Source organism: Aptenodytes patagonicus, chromosome 6 (assembly GCF_965638725.1).
Source record: "Aptenodytes patagonicus chromosome 6, bAptPat1.pri.cur, whole genome shotgun sequence".
NCBI lineage: Eukaryota > Metazoa > Chordata > Aves > Sphenisciformes > Spheniscidae > Aptenodytes > Aptenodytes patagonicus.
Window position 1 is genome coordinate 40,354,006 of NC_134954.1, and position 15,247 is coordinate 40,369,252.

At 40.6% G+C, this 15,247-nt stretch overlaps 1 protein-coding gene across 1 annotated transcript; it reads left to right on the plus strand.

Annotated features, from left to right (window-relative positions):
• Nucleotides 1-11,352: 11,352 nt before the first annotated feature.
• Nucleotides 11,353-15,228, plus strand: ASDURF (ASNSD1 upstream open reading frame). Its single transcript, XM_076342200.1, has 4 exons — nucleotides 11,353-11,499; nucleotides 13,040-13,093; nucleotides 13,645-13,720; nucleotides 15,158-15,228. The coding sequence occupies exons 1-4, from the start codon at nucleotides 11,413-11,415 to the stop codon at nucleotides 15,226-15,228; spliced, it is 288 nt and encodes a 95-aa protein (XP_076198315.1). The 5' UTR covers nucleotides 11,353-11,412.
• Nucleotides 15,229-15,247: the final 19 nt, after the last annotated feature.

Genomic DNA, 15,247 nt, shown 5'->3' on the forward strand with positions numbered 1-15,247 from the left:
CACAAACCAAATCAGCATCTGTACTGCATCATCATCTCTGCTTTGCTATCTAAAGAGTCTCCTAATCTCTTCTTAGTGTATAATTTTAATATACAGTTCTCAACTTCCAAACTGTTTTCTCTAAGATGATTCAGCCCTTGCCAATTTTTTCACGTTATTCTTGTTTGATTTTCACTAACAATTTCTTAAGCTTTTCTGTCTACACTTCCAGTATTTTATCTCTGCTTCACTCTTCCCTAGGAATGACACTAACTTGGAAATCTTTTTTTTTTTTGAGTTTAACTACAAACTCCTTATTTGACACCATACATATATATGAAATATAGAATTCTACAATATAAAGAAATGCGACTAACAATAATTAGAATATCTAGGATGATTATTATCTAATACAGTATGCTTATGTGCATATATATATAAACTTTTATTTCTGTACTCACACACAAACTCGCACACACTTAAATTTATACAAATGAGACATGAAGTTCCATTAAAGCTAATGGAAATCCTCCAGCAGCAAGACTTTCAAGACTTTGTTGCTTATATTCCCCACAGAAAGAATGCAGTCACCCAAATAGTTCCTTATCAGCTAAATCTTGCTCATCTTGCTTTGTAATCAACAGTCATTTGATTCACATTACCTACAAGAGGAAGGCAGCAGAATTTGGCTTTGCGGACTGCTATTCATTTAAACAAGTAAGATGCAGATCGCATGTCCAAGTTCTTCTATAGTAAGATGATAATGACTTTTATTACAGTTAAAAATACCAAATATGATTGCAAACTAAAAAAATATCAATTTTCCGATTATTACTCAGAACAAGAAATGCTTTTTATTTCCCAATATCACGTATGAACAAATTTTTCCAAATTTTCAGTCATACAAATATGTATTTTATTCTCCAAGGTGTTAGCTGTTAGGTCTTTTATTAAAAAAATAAAGGTAGAGCACTAAAGGAGGAAGCACACAGTCTGAGTCTATTCTAGTGCAGGACTGAAAATAAGCATGGCAAAGTCTCCTGGCAACATTTTGTGTAAAGACGCAGTAAACAAATAAGCGTAAGTTACATGCACAGTAACTGAATGCTAGAGCCTTCATTTCTTATCCAAAAATATTTTGAATGGTTCTATGTACTGTTAAGGAGCTGTTGCACTCATTTTCGTAGCAGACAATCCATATAAGACTGTATGTAGTGGACTTATTTAACAGCGGATTAAAAGTCAATTAAATACTTCAGATAAAAAGTAAAATGCAAAAAAAGAGAGAGCAATAATCATCTTCCTCTGATTTTTAAAAAGATCACGACCTCCTTCTAGTTAATAGAATTTTTAATCAGATATCTTAACGTAATTTCTGCAGTAGCTGTTTAATAGAGTAAAACTGATAGTTGCAAGGGCTGGCTACGAAGCCTTTTCAGCAGGTATTTGCCAAACCTGTCTGTTCTGCTTTAATTGTGCTGAATACAGTATAAATTCTTTAACAGTTGTGACAAACTTAAACTCTGCTCACCAGTAAGCCAGGCACAGCCTGTGACGCTGCTGTTCAGGGGCTCGGGTGTGGGTTTTTTTCCCCACTGGGACAGATACCTCAAGAATCCTTGCAGTCCGACTGTCAACATCTTAACTATACATCTTTATGCCTAAGGATTGCTTTAAATTTGGAATTGCCTTTTGAGTTTTGAACACTGTTAATAAGGGGATTTGGACCACACTTAGAGGTTACAAAACGTGAAGTCTGAACACTTCCTCAAAAGGGAGTAGCACAGTCTTATGCATTCTACATAGCAATAAACCAAGGAGTAAATTATAATCCTGACATTGACATGAACAGTGAGAATGGGGCAGATCAATTTAACACAGTCCCTTATTTAACCTATATTAAGCGCAAATGAAAATGGTCTCCAACAGCCATTTGGGGGATTAATTACTACTTACTACTTTCTGCATACTATAAACACACATTATTACTGCAATATAACTTATTTTGCAGATTGTTACCAGAAGAAAATGTGGCTTGCTTTTCCTTTTTGCCATGCACTTGTGCTAGAATACTGTAGTTCTCCTAGTCTAATAAGTTAAAAGAAGCAAAGACACATTTATTCCTTAAGAATTCCTCCCAAATGCTTAGCTGTCCAGCTGTAACAACTGAGAAACAAGTTCCCAAGCAATTGCGCTTTCTTTCTCTTCTCTGAGAAAGTACACACGGCAACTCCCCCTTGATCAGCAAACGGAAGACAAATCCATCTCGTTAAAGAAGGCAGTATGATTTCAAAAAACAAAAGAACTTCTGCCACATAGATCACCTTTTTTAGTGTAATCAGCATTTGAAACAATTTGTTTTTTCTTGTTTGTACTTCTTTGCATGTTCTTTCCTGGGCTACATTTATCAAATACAGACGGAGACAGCCTACAGAGCTAGACAGACCTTTGATCTGACTCCATGCAGCCACTTGTGTGTTATCTTATGTTCTACCCTATTTCCCCCCACCCCACCCCCGCAGAGTGCCATGTATAAGAAGTAGCAGAATTTTCATTGTACCAATTTGGTCCTGTAATTCAGATATAAGTATACTGACATAGTTTTATGACTGAGATAACATTATTGACTATTTTTGGTGCATTACAAGGAAGAGCCATATCCATATAACATACACACAGTCCACACTAGAAAAATCTACCACATTCCTCAAGTACCTATTTTCAGCTTCCATATCAAGGACTGAAATTCATTGTCTCCCTGATAATAATTTTTCAACATTTCATTGAGGATGGAAACCAGCTGAGAAGGCTAAGAAGATACAAAGAGAGTGAAAAACAGTTGCCAGTTTTCCCTTCTTTTGAGAGAACTTTCATCCTTTTGGACTGGAATAATTCTAGAGATTTATGTTCCTTCATTACAGTTCATTGTCATGCCTCTCTTTTGTTCTGTTCTGGAGACAATCAAATGTAGTCACATCTTGCTCATGTTGTTGCTTGCAATTCTACCAAGAAAGGGTAGCTCCAGAGTTTAGTTTCATATGCTACTACTGCTAGGCCACTCTAAATTTTCCTCCTTCATGCCCATGTAAACTGATACTGACATTATTGTCACCTTCAACCTATTGAGACTGTAAGCAAAATTTTGAAAAGGTTGTTTGTTCTAAATTCAGTATTCTTATTTCTGACTTCCACTGCTAACCACGGTCACTACTTCTGTCTGTCAAGTTACACTGATACTCTCATGATTTTTAAAAGGTTTTAAAAGTTTGCTCTAACAGCATTAACTGAACTTACAATGTGTGTAGGCTGAGATTTTAACTTACAGGTATCTAATGTTAGTTTTGGGTTGTTTTTTTTTTTTCCCCAGACAGCTACCTTACTGACTTGATTTCAGAAGTGCTAAATACCAGTATCTTTCATTACAGAAATATTACAGTATTTCTAAAAATGATATGTTACTCGAATGTTCAATGTTGCAAAATTGTATGATTTATCTAGGCTACCTCTATCACATACGCTAACATATGTCATTGGCAGAAAGACCTTTTTTAAGCTTTCTATTACCTAAACTACTGTTAAGATTCTGAGCTACGGTCAATGTGTTGCTAAATACCCACCAGTTAGAACACATGCCAGGAATTATGTAACGATGCCTCTTCCTCCCTTGTGGTTATTCTTGCTCCACATGATGAACTATCATATTCAAAAATCAGCACTGTGAATACTAGGAACTCAGTCAACATTACTGCATTTCAAGTAACTGTATCAGCTACAGATAATACTATTAATATTCAAAGCGTACCAACACTTACATTGCTGGTTTCTTAGCTTCTAGTGGTTTTGCCTTGGAAGAGAAGGAAACCTTTTGAGGGCTACTATACTATCTAAAAGATGAGGTTCTTACGCCTCACAGTAGTTATAGCCCTTTTGTACTACTATATGTCCTTCTTCCTTAATTGTAACAGCTGTAATTACTCAAAAAATTGTGGTAAAAGTGGGAAAGAGTATAGGATCAGTAATGGTGTTTCACATGAGAATAGTCGGGGAGAACAGTTAAATCTCAGTGAAGTTTAGACTTTAAATAAGATGACAATCATAGTAATGCATAGGACACAGCAACTTGCGACTAGTGAATTTTGCCTTTCTTCAGGTTTTATGTCAACATGACAAATGGAAGATGCTTTTGTCTTGTGATATTCCAAAATAAACGTTTCATGAGATCTATCCTGTGAGCTCTTCTGTCAGAGCTCACCTAGCTGTGGAATCCCTAGTTCCCATGAGAATTTGATTAGGATATTTTCCTTCCAGCTACTGAGATGAAGTGTCTAGGCTGCCAAGCAAGCACGATGGTTTAAAACAGTCAACATAAAAACTGCGATAAAATTAAAATAGATATAAATTCATTGCAGTGAATTTTTTTGTACTGAGTAGTTTTCTGATTGTGACTTCATAAAGCAAAAATAGCCTCATTTTAAATATGGAAATAGTAATTTAAACATGCAAATAGTAATGCTCATAGGCGGAACGTGAAGAAAAGCCAGGACCCCTGCCAACTCACACAACTTTGGCTTAGATTTCCTCTTTGCATTTATCTGCTCGAGGGTAGGAAGGCTCTGCAGAGGGACCTGGACAGGCTGGATCGATGGGCCGAGGCCAACTGTATGAGATTCAACAAGGCCAAGTGCCGGGTCCTGCACTTGGGCCACAACAACCCCATGCAACGCTACAGGCTTGGGGAAGAGTGGCTGGAAAGCTGCCTGGCGGAAAAGGACCTGGGGGTGCTGCTCGACAGCCGGCTGACCATGAGCCGGCAGTGTGCCCAGGCGGCCAAGAAGGCCAATGGCATCCTGGCCTGTATCAGAACTAGTGTGGCCAGCAGGAGTAGGGAAGTGATCGTGCCCCTGTACTCGGCACTGGTGAGGCCGCACCTCGAATACTGTGTTTGGTTTTGGGCCCCTCACTACAAGAAGGACATTGAGGTGCTGGAGCGTGTCCAGAGAAGGGCAACGAGGCTGGTGAGGGGTCTAGAGCACAAGTCTTATGAGGAGCGGCTGAGGGAACTGGGGTTGTTTAGCCTGGAGAAAAGGAGGCTCAGGGGAGACCTCATCGCTCTCTACAACTACCTGAAAGGAGGTTGTAGCGAGGTGGGAGTCGGTCTCTTCTCCCAAGTAACTAGCGATAGGATGAGAGGAAATGGCCTCAAGTTGCGCCAGGGGAGGTTTAGATTGGACATGAGGAAAAATTTCTTTACTGAAAGAGTGGTTAAACATTGGAACAGGCTGCCCAGGGAAGTGGTTGAGTTACCATCCCTGGAGGTATTTAAAAGATGTGTAGATGCGGCACTTAGGGAAATGGTTTAGTGGGCATTGTGGTGTTTGGTCGATGGTTGGACTCGATGATCTTAGAGGTCTTTTCCAACCTTAATGATTCCATGATTCTATGATCTATCTCAGTCAGGCATTTTCTATGGTTCTATGGACCCTTAAAACAGTCAGAGCACTAAGTATCACATTCATCATAAAATTATGGTGAAGAAGTATAACCCTCAAGACTGAAAGCTCTAATAAGATTTCAGTTATTTGGGTCCTGGGTTGTTTTGCCATGTGTGCAGGCTGATTTGTACCAAAGCTTCAAGTAGAGGAAAAAAAAATGGCTAGAGAGGAATAAGGACAATGCGTAAATGGGAAGCCCTCAGCATAGGCTAAAACACAAAGAATGAAATATAAAAATAAGTGAAGCCCAGCAAATTGTCTGATAACATGGCCTCTGGCACATTAGAAATTTGAAAGAAAACTCTCAGGTTTTCAAAAACTCCCTTCTCCAAACCCGGAAAAACTAAATTTTCTCTCTTTGGTGTCCAAGTGGCTATATTTGTTCACTAGCAAGCACTAAGTCCTAACGTCTGTAAGAATGAGAACAAAGGGACAAAAAACACTTGAGAACAACACGTTTAATAAATCAGTCTAGGTAAGATCCTAATCTAACTGGGTGTCTTAGAACAAACAGCCTTACCTTCACTCTTGCCTCAGAGAGCCTTGCAAAGGTATTAGGCATTTTCACCTCTCTCCAGCCTACTCCAGACATGTTCTGGTCTGCCCAAGTTCACACTTAGGCAAGTCCATTTTGTTTCTATGGGAACATGCTTTTGCTTTACAGGACTGTAACCTAGCTCAGCCAAAATGACCAAGTCCCTGGTTCTAGAAGACCCATATTTGAGTAACACAAGCAGGCTACTACTTCTGTACCTTCAGCCCATCCTGCTCAGGCCTGCCTACTCCTTCAAAGCAATCTAATCTCTGTGTTTTATCTTCAAGAAAATATCAGTTGTACATAGTATTAAACACAGTACTCACTGTCAGGGAGGCACTCCCAACAGGAAATAGAAGCAGGCACATAATTATCCCTCTAGTCTTCTCCAGGCTTCCTAGCTCAGCTTGCAAAAAGCACACTACTGGGCAGGCTGACTCTTCACTCAGAGTGTATTTGGTGCAGTTGTCATTTCCTTTTCTCATTAGGCAGAAATATTAGCATGATTTAGGCAGAAATATTAGCATGATCTGATTTTGCATCAAGATGCCCCAATTCAAGGTAACATAAATGAGGCATAGGTCCACCCGGTGTTCACGAGCAGTTCTAAGCCACTCATACCCCTGCTCCTTAGCAGCACCAACAGAAGGGCTTCCAGCTTCATACTGCAACCAAAATGTTTGTTGTTGTAAGACAGAGCACTTGATTTTTTAAGATCCCTGAACATTCACTGCTCAAAATTTGTGTCTGGAAATCTGATCCCATATTCAAACTAGACAGTTACTATATTAAACCTGTGTGTTGGTTATTGAAACTATATGAGGGACTGCCATGCCAGGTTATGAACTCTATAACAAAAGAGCGTTCATAAACAAGAGACAAAACCAAACCTTTTAGTTCTACCTTTTTAAGTCAAACTACCACTCACATGAACTTCTCAACTCTCTTTTAAACTCTAGCAAAGTGCACAACAAGGTGTTCTGCACTAAGGAAGGGAAGATTATGAGAATTAAAGCTCAGACTGTGTTCTCAGCTGCAACAACATAAAACCTGGAGAAAGGCCCTTGTATTCATTAGTTACTTCAGTTTACACTGAAGAACACAGAGTAGACTTGGAAAAGTCTATTTTTAAACCCTCTTTTATTTAAATCATCAGACGGAAGACTATGCCGGGAGTATTTTACAAACAAGCTGCTTGATCCAGCACTTTTTGAAGCTTTAAGGAGTGCAATCAGATTGTAAAAACTAACGATAGACTGATGCTACGCAAGTTCTCAGGTATTTTCACAACAGCCTTAAAATCTTCCATGTGAAAGTGATGAAATTCTGCTTTTAAATAGAAAATTAAGAATTTTATGCATCTGATCTATGCAGAATTTTTTTAATAAAACAGTTTTCAGATTGCTTTAACAGTGTATCAGAAGTAAATACCGAAAAAACTGACTGTACTTCAAGTTCATAAAAGTACTCAGACTTCCTGTTTTGTTTGCAGTAATGGGACTTTTAAAGCAGAATGATCAGAAGGTTTGCAAGGTTTCTTGTGCAACTGGTAACCTAGATACTTAACCTATGGAAACAAATCACAATGTTACATCGATTCCGGTAATAGATCCAGGTCCCTGGTTGTGTAAACTAACCTAACTCCCTTCAAATCCTAATGTCTCAATCAAATTAGCAGAAGGATTACCATAAAGCAAACCCAATTAATTTCATCAATTTGTCTTTTCTTAGACTGGTATGAGTTAGTAAGTTATTAAAATTTAGGTTCAACTGAGAAGTTAATGTAGAGATCAATGTTGCATCTCAGAATTTACTCGCATGGATTCTGAAGTTACAATGTCTGAATACAAAATAACCCAGGATCAGAACTTAAAATATTCCAAAAAAAGACAAAAAACCAAAAGTGCAAATACCCTCTGACCATGCTCTCCCCCTTCTAGAAACCTCATCTACCTGTCTTATAATTCAGGCTCCCTTCTTTCTTTGATTATCTCTGGATTCACCGAACAGCCAGCACAGTTTCAGCTTGCTCTCTTGTGGCCAACATTAGAGCTACAATTGTCCTGGTACTGTTCAATTCCAAGGACCTTCAGGAGTGGTTCTTCTAAAGCATGACAAGTTTCCTCAGATGACAGTCACTTACAGATGAACCTAGTAAATTACTAGACTCAGGTTTGAAACCGCAATCAAGTTATCGTGGCTTAACATGTTACCAAGCATCAGCTTAGATACAGAACTGAGTACATGCAGATTTCTATCCCACAGCAAAGCATGGGAACTTGGCACTGCTAGGCCCCAAAGGCATTATCAATGCTACCCTGTACCTCTCACATCTGTAAAATCATTGGACACAAGTGTACTGCCGACATCTTGAAAAGAGGTCTTCAAGACTGATAGCGGTTTTCAGAAGGATGGCCTAACATTTTTAGCATGCTTTTAACAACAGTCTGTCAGAGCTTGAGCTTGGTTTTTTGAGGATACTGTTTTGGGCATGCGTTTGCTAACATGGGATGGCAACTTCAAATATTTTCTGGCATCAGTCATGACTGCCCGTTTTGTAAATGTTTACATTGCTTGTTGGGTAATTTGTGTTATTTTGTATATTTTTAAAGATCCCAGATACTGAAAAGGTGAGGACTTCAAAAGACTGAAATATTCCGTGATACTTTATTAACATTGTGTCAGGCGTTATTAAGCTCCCAAAAATAGTTTTATGCCAGAAATAGTTCAGAGCACCTGAGCTGGCTCAGAGAAGTGTACAGACACAAGCAGATTGACCAGAGATGTATCATTGGACTACACTGCCCACTTAGCTGTCAGCCAGATCAGCACCTGAGTCACCTCACCACCTCTCATGAAGAACAGTGCAAGCACATAGCACACAATAGAACTACAGCAGCCCTGAAATAAGGTTGAATTAAGATGTCACAGCTCTGCATGGGGAGATAAAAGGTGCCAACCTTTGCTGAGTTTTAAACACAGCTGCTCTTGTCATGGGTATGAATGTGGGTAATTTCAGGAGTATTCATGTCGCAGGAATCCATTCATTTTAGAAAGGACTTATCAAAAGCACATTCCGTATCAGTAGAAGAATCAGCAATTCATGGTAAGACCAGAAGTTGCAAACATTCTACGTTCGCTAATATGCCTCAAGACCATTATCATCATTCTTATGAACCAACTGATGAAACATTCTCAGGAACAGAGTGATGAATTTTTGACTAATAAACATTAACTGTATTTATTACTGAACATGAAAAGGATCATCAATACAGAAATTATACTTTGAATACTGGGTTACTTGATCATCAACCTTGTAAATATCAACAGCAAAGAAAATACTCAGGCAGCAGAGGGTTGGGAGATACTCAGATTAAACAAATTACTCCCCAGACCAAGAGTGACGAACTACAAAGCACACCGAGCAACAGCATCAAAACTGTTGTATGTGACCCAGGTATGCGCACTTCTTCTAGAATTTGAAGGACAAGCCCCAGAACCTCTCCAACCCCTAAGCAACAGTTCCCCAGCAGCTTCAGTTAATCTGCTTTGGGACTGCCAGAATCACATAAGCACTGGTACACTACAGAGAAAGCTGGATCAGCTACCTAACCTGTCTCACCACACAATCCCACAAGCAGCTACGTTGATGCAAGGGTGGAGGCAGAAGCGTGTGGTTGAAGGTGGAGGGAAGAGCAAGACTGACCTTTTATGAAACTGTAACCTGTTTCTCTTTCTCTTCAATGCAAATAAGCACAACATTTGCAAGTTACTGTATTGTTAAATATTCTTATAGCCAAATTGTCTTTTTTCATGCTTCTACTAGAAGCCAAAATCCTTATTCTCCATATACCACTGCCAAAAATTCCAATCAACATCAAAGACATTCCAACCAAGCTCACAGATGCCACCAAAACAAGGTGTAATCTTGCTCACAAGCTCTAAGTATTATCAAAATACATAACATGTACGATGTGAGCCATAAATCACAAAGCAGCAAAAGAAAACACTCCTACCTCACTTATTAAAGTAGCAAATATTTCAAATAATTCATGAAGATTCGCACAATATTTGCAGTGCAGTCAGTAGCATAAGGACTTGTAGGATTTTATGAGATTTCTACCCCAATTGAGCTGTTAGCAGTAGTCTGTAAGTTTGGAATGGCTCTTGAGTCTTTAGAATAATTACACAACAATATTTAAAAAGACAGAAGGGGATGAGACCAAAAAAATAACTGTCATGTTCCTACATCAACCACCCTGACAAAGTCTTACCCAAACTTCCCAGTGATAACCACTAATACTAATAAATATATGATCTATTTTCCATGAAAATCAGCAGACTTCCAATTCCCTGAGATACACAGTTCATTCAGCAATTAACTCGGTGATCAAAGCATGTAATTCCTTTCATAAGTAAATAAAACTCTATCTTAATTTTTTGTTCCTCATTGGTGCTACTGGAAGACATTTTCAAAACCTTCTTGTCACAGTAATTGACTCCTTTTACCATTTCTGGGCCTAAATTTATTTATGATAGCAAATCATGATAATATTATTTGTCCTCGTGCTATCATCATCCTGCCACTTAAAACAACTTCTTCCCTGACATATTTATAAAGACAGGAAGACAGATGCATCACTGCAATATAGCTATAGTAGAATGGAAGAGACAGAGACATATTAAGACCATCCTACCAAAGAGGTAAACATATAATCTTAATGTCTGTAAATATTATGTAATTCATATCTCCTTGGGAATCCCTTTAAGCAAACTGCTTAAAGGTATTTCAGAGCAAGCTGCCCGATTCTCATCCAGGGTCACCACCACACCAAACAGTTCCAAGGCAAAGCACTTCCTTTTCTTTTTCCTTCCCCCCCCCCCCCGTTTTTTTTTTCCCCCTTCACACTCTACAAGGCCCAGTTTCCAGCCCTCATTCCAAACAGCGTTTTCACCTTGGCCCTGCCAATGCCCTCACAGACAAGGGGACAGTTCACCGCGAGCGTATGATGCCCAGGAACTCCTTCACTGGGCCGGGACGTCGCCTGCTGCCCGTGCGGACGGCGGGCCGGTACCGGGAGGCGCGAGCCCCCTTACCCGTTACCGCCAACGGCGGCCGCGGCAGGTGCGACGGCAACAGCCCCGCCCCACCCGCTCGCGCCTAATAGCTCGCGCGTGCTCAGTTGCGCCTCCACTGGAGGAAGCGCTGCTGACTGGTGCTCCGCGTGGCCCTGCCGCACGCATGCGCGCAGGCCCCCCGCTGGGCTGTTTGCGCATGCTCTGCCGCGACTGGCCGCGCCCGGTGGGAGGTGGTGGGCGCCAAGCTGCTGCCGCTGCCGCCGCCGCCGCTGCCGCCGCCGGCGGGTTTGTGCGCGTGGTGCCCGGCGGAGCCCGCTCCGCGGGGGGATGTCGGGCCGTGCGCCGCGGCAGGAGGAGGAGGAGGGGGAGAGGGAGAGCGCGAAGCTGCGCCACAAGGAGGAGCTGAGCCGGAGGGTGAGCTGAGGCGGCCGGCTGCCGGGCGGGAGGGAGGGAGAGAGTGAGGCACCGTGTGGCTAGCGGTGGCGCCTGCGGCCGCGGCCCCCCTGCGTATCCTCGCCGTGCTCTCGGCTGCGTGGGGCGGGCTGAGGCACGTCCAGGGCCGTGCTGCTGGGGGGGAGGCGGGCCGGCGGCCCCGCGAAGCCTGTAATCTCGGGTGCGATCAGCGTGAAGAAGAGGAGGGCGAGTCCTGTCAGGAAGCTGGGGCTCCTGCGATACGGGGTTTTCGTTGTAGGGCTCGGAGGAGAGTGTCTGTCGTGTCGCGCGTTCTTGTCGGCGTCGCTCTTAGCTCTCTTGTCAAATTGGTTTTTTGGTTCTTAGCGCTCCAAGTTGAGCTTGAAATGTCAGGTGAGTCGCAGTGAGGTTTTTCTCTGCAGTATCTACTTCAGCTGTATCTGCTCAGAAAGTCCCAAGGGATTTCAGTCACAGAGGCTGGCATTCCTCATAAATGTGCTCTGTCCGTGGTGCCAATAGCTTTGTTTAGTATGAAATCTGTCAAGTCCTATGGAACTGCTTTCCCTCAAAAAATTAATTCCTTTCCATATGGTCATATTGTACAAAGTCGGGGTGGTTTTGGTTGCCTGGGAAGCTGTAAAGCTAGGACATAACAGTATTGCAGGTTGTAATTTCTGTTATGCTTAAGTGGCCGGTTTAGTCCGTAGCAAAAGATGACACTGCTGTTTTGTCTGTTGGAATTGTAAATATAAGATATTGATGTAGCTGCTGGAAAAGTTGTCTTTTCTGTATGCCACGTTCAGTTTGGCTAACCTAGCTCTGTGGTAGCTTTCTACTGTTGCACCAATTCCAGGAGACACAAAGGAAGAATAAAGGAAACCATAGTGTTTGTTTCTAACAAAAAGCATTAAGTGCCTGCTGACCAGATTTTGTTCTATTTGTTGGCTTTCATGACAGTCCTCCTGATTGCTCTTTAGCATTGACAGCTGTCATTGTAGAAGAAGATGGGAATACTGCCACCTCTGCCAGTGCAGTTGAACAGAGTGGTAAATCCCACTAAGGAAGTTTGTGCAAAACTCCAGAGCAATAGAAAGGCTTCCACGGCTCTTAATACAGTTTTAGGGGTTCTGGGGTTTTACTGGTTTCATTTTGAATCTGGAGAATACCCATGATTATAAAGTGTATTGTAGATATTCTAACGTTATTTTATGTTTTATTGGTTGTTTGCATGTTTTCTTTTCTTCTGGGGGAAAAATGTAATCTCTGATTATAAATAGCTAGAGGTACTCTGGCTTCCCAGTAGTGATTGCTTTCGAGGGTAGGAGAAATATCAATCCATGCAAGATAACCCATTTCTAGAGCGGTTATTTAGTATTTCATTTTTATATCTATTTCCACTTCATCTTCAATGGTCCATTCAGAGAACAGCAACTATATATGCATGTAGCTGTCTTAAAATATTAGTAAGCGTGTTCACCACCAAGATTATAATACAGTGGTTTATTTTTAATAATTAAATTGAAGTGCATCTTTTGCCTTTCAGATTAAAGAGCAGAAGGTTGTAGTTGATGAGCTTTCTAATTTGAAGAAGAACCGGGTAAGTGATTGAAAATTTGCTTTTGACTATTTCATTTTAGCTTCAGAGAAATAAGCATAGAGACGAGAGGGGAAAGAAAATTGGAGCACACTGTCTTTGATTTGTTTTAATACAGATTTTAGTACAGACGTGGTCGTCTGTTCTCAGAATAATTTGTCCTCCAAATGGTTTGATTAGGTACACTTGTGCAGTGTAACACAGTACGTCGTTGGGCTTTTTTTGCCTTTTAATGTTTTTTCTGAGTTATTTCATTAAGATGTTTGAGTTGATCAGAAGACTTCATGAAGTATTCTTACGTTGCATGTGTATGTGTCTTAAAATAGAATGTGATCCCTCATGTATGAGGAAAAGAGAAACGCAGAATAGTCATGGGTTGATCATGGAATGTTTTTGATGGTACGACATTAGAATGTTGGTGTTATCAGGGCAGAACTTATCCTTCTGGCATAAAAGTGAAGGCGTATCTCAGTGGACCTGCATCAGCTTCTGCTGCGGTGTGGTTGCCAGAGTTTGTTGCTTTGACTTAATGCAGCGTTGTTTTTGTTTTACAGAAAGTTTATAGGCAGCAACCCAATAGTAACATTTTCTTCCTTGCGGACCGAACAGAAACGCTTTCTCAATGCAAAAGTAAGTTTGCAGTGTAAAAGCTGATCAAATAGTTAACTATTTAAAAGCTGTATTTGTAGCTGTTAAGGATTTCAAAGGTATATTAAAATGAAAAACTGGCAACTGTATATCAAATGCAAAGTAGACTTCAGACATGTTCTTGTTTTTCTGGATTGGATAAGTGTGAGAGTGTTTCCACTTGATATATGGATGTGATAAAAGAGGAAGTGCTGAAGATGTAGGAAGAGCACGAACGTCTGCCCCACAGAGAAGTCACTATTCTCAGTGCCCTTTGGGAAGCTGTATAGCACTTTGTCCCTTAAAAAAAAAAAAGTCTAAAAGTTGCATGGGATGAGTAGGAAGAAAATAATGACAAGTTAAACTGGAGGCTAAGCTAGAAATCTTTAGGTAGTTGAAAGAATGGATCTGTGGAATTACGAAGATAGGAGAATGGATGATAAAGAGAGTTGATTGAATAAGCGTTAGAAATGTATAAATTTATTTTCTGGAATGAACAATTGCTACTTTGATTTTCTTACCTTTGATTTGAGTTAATGGTGTTGACATTTTAATTGACAGTTCACTTTTCTTATTATTACAGATGTGTGAATCATACTGATTATATAGGCAATAGTTGGCCATTCCCCTAATTCTTATACTTGTAGTGTGGCTTTCTTTGGGAGGAAAAAAATAATCTTTGTATAATTAGAGGAATAAGCTACAGTGAGCTATGTTTCTTACATCAATACTATAGCACTTTTGTTAATTAGTGTTTCATGTTTATCTCTCTTTAATTGAACAAGTGGCTGGAGTTACTAATTTCTTAGATATACTCTTAAACTTATTGTTGTGGTTTAACCCGGCAGGCAGCTAAACACCACACAGCCGTTCGCTCACTCCCCACACCCCAGTGCGATGGGGGAGATAATGGGGGGGGGAAGTAAAATTCATGGGTTGAGATAAAGACAGTTTAATAGGACAGAAAAGAAAGGGAAAACAATAATAATGATGATGATAAAAGAATATACAAAACAAGTGATGCACAATGCAATTGCTCACCACCCGCCGACCGATGCTCAGCCAGTTCCTGAGCAGCGGTCACTGCCCTGTGGCTAACCCCCCCAGTTTCTATACTGAGCATGGTGTCCTATGGTATGGCATACCCCTCTGGCCAGTTTGGGTGAGCTGTCCTGGCTGTGCCCCCTCCCAGCTTCTCTCTGGCAGGGCATGAGAAGCTGAAAAGTCCTTGACTAGTGTAAGTACTACTTAACACACTGATGTTTTAGTTGTTGCTATCAACATTATTCTTACACTAAATCCAAGACACAGCACTGTACCAGCTACTAGGAAGAAAATTAACTCTATTCCAGCCAAAACCAGGACACTTATCTACTCAAACTCACTCATAAACTTATCACTTTATGAAACTGATTATTTGTCTATTTTTCTCTTACACAGATGCATTAGATGAATTAAAGAAAGCACATCAGGAGATGGAAAATTCAGAAAAGACTAAAATCAAGAAATAGTCCATCTGAATTCAAAGTC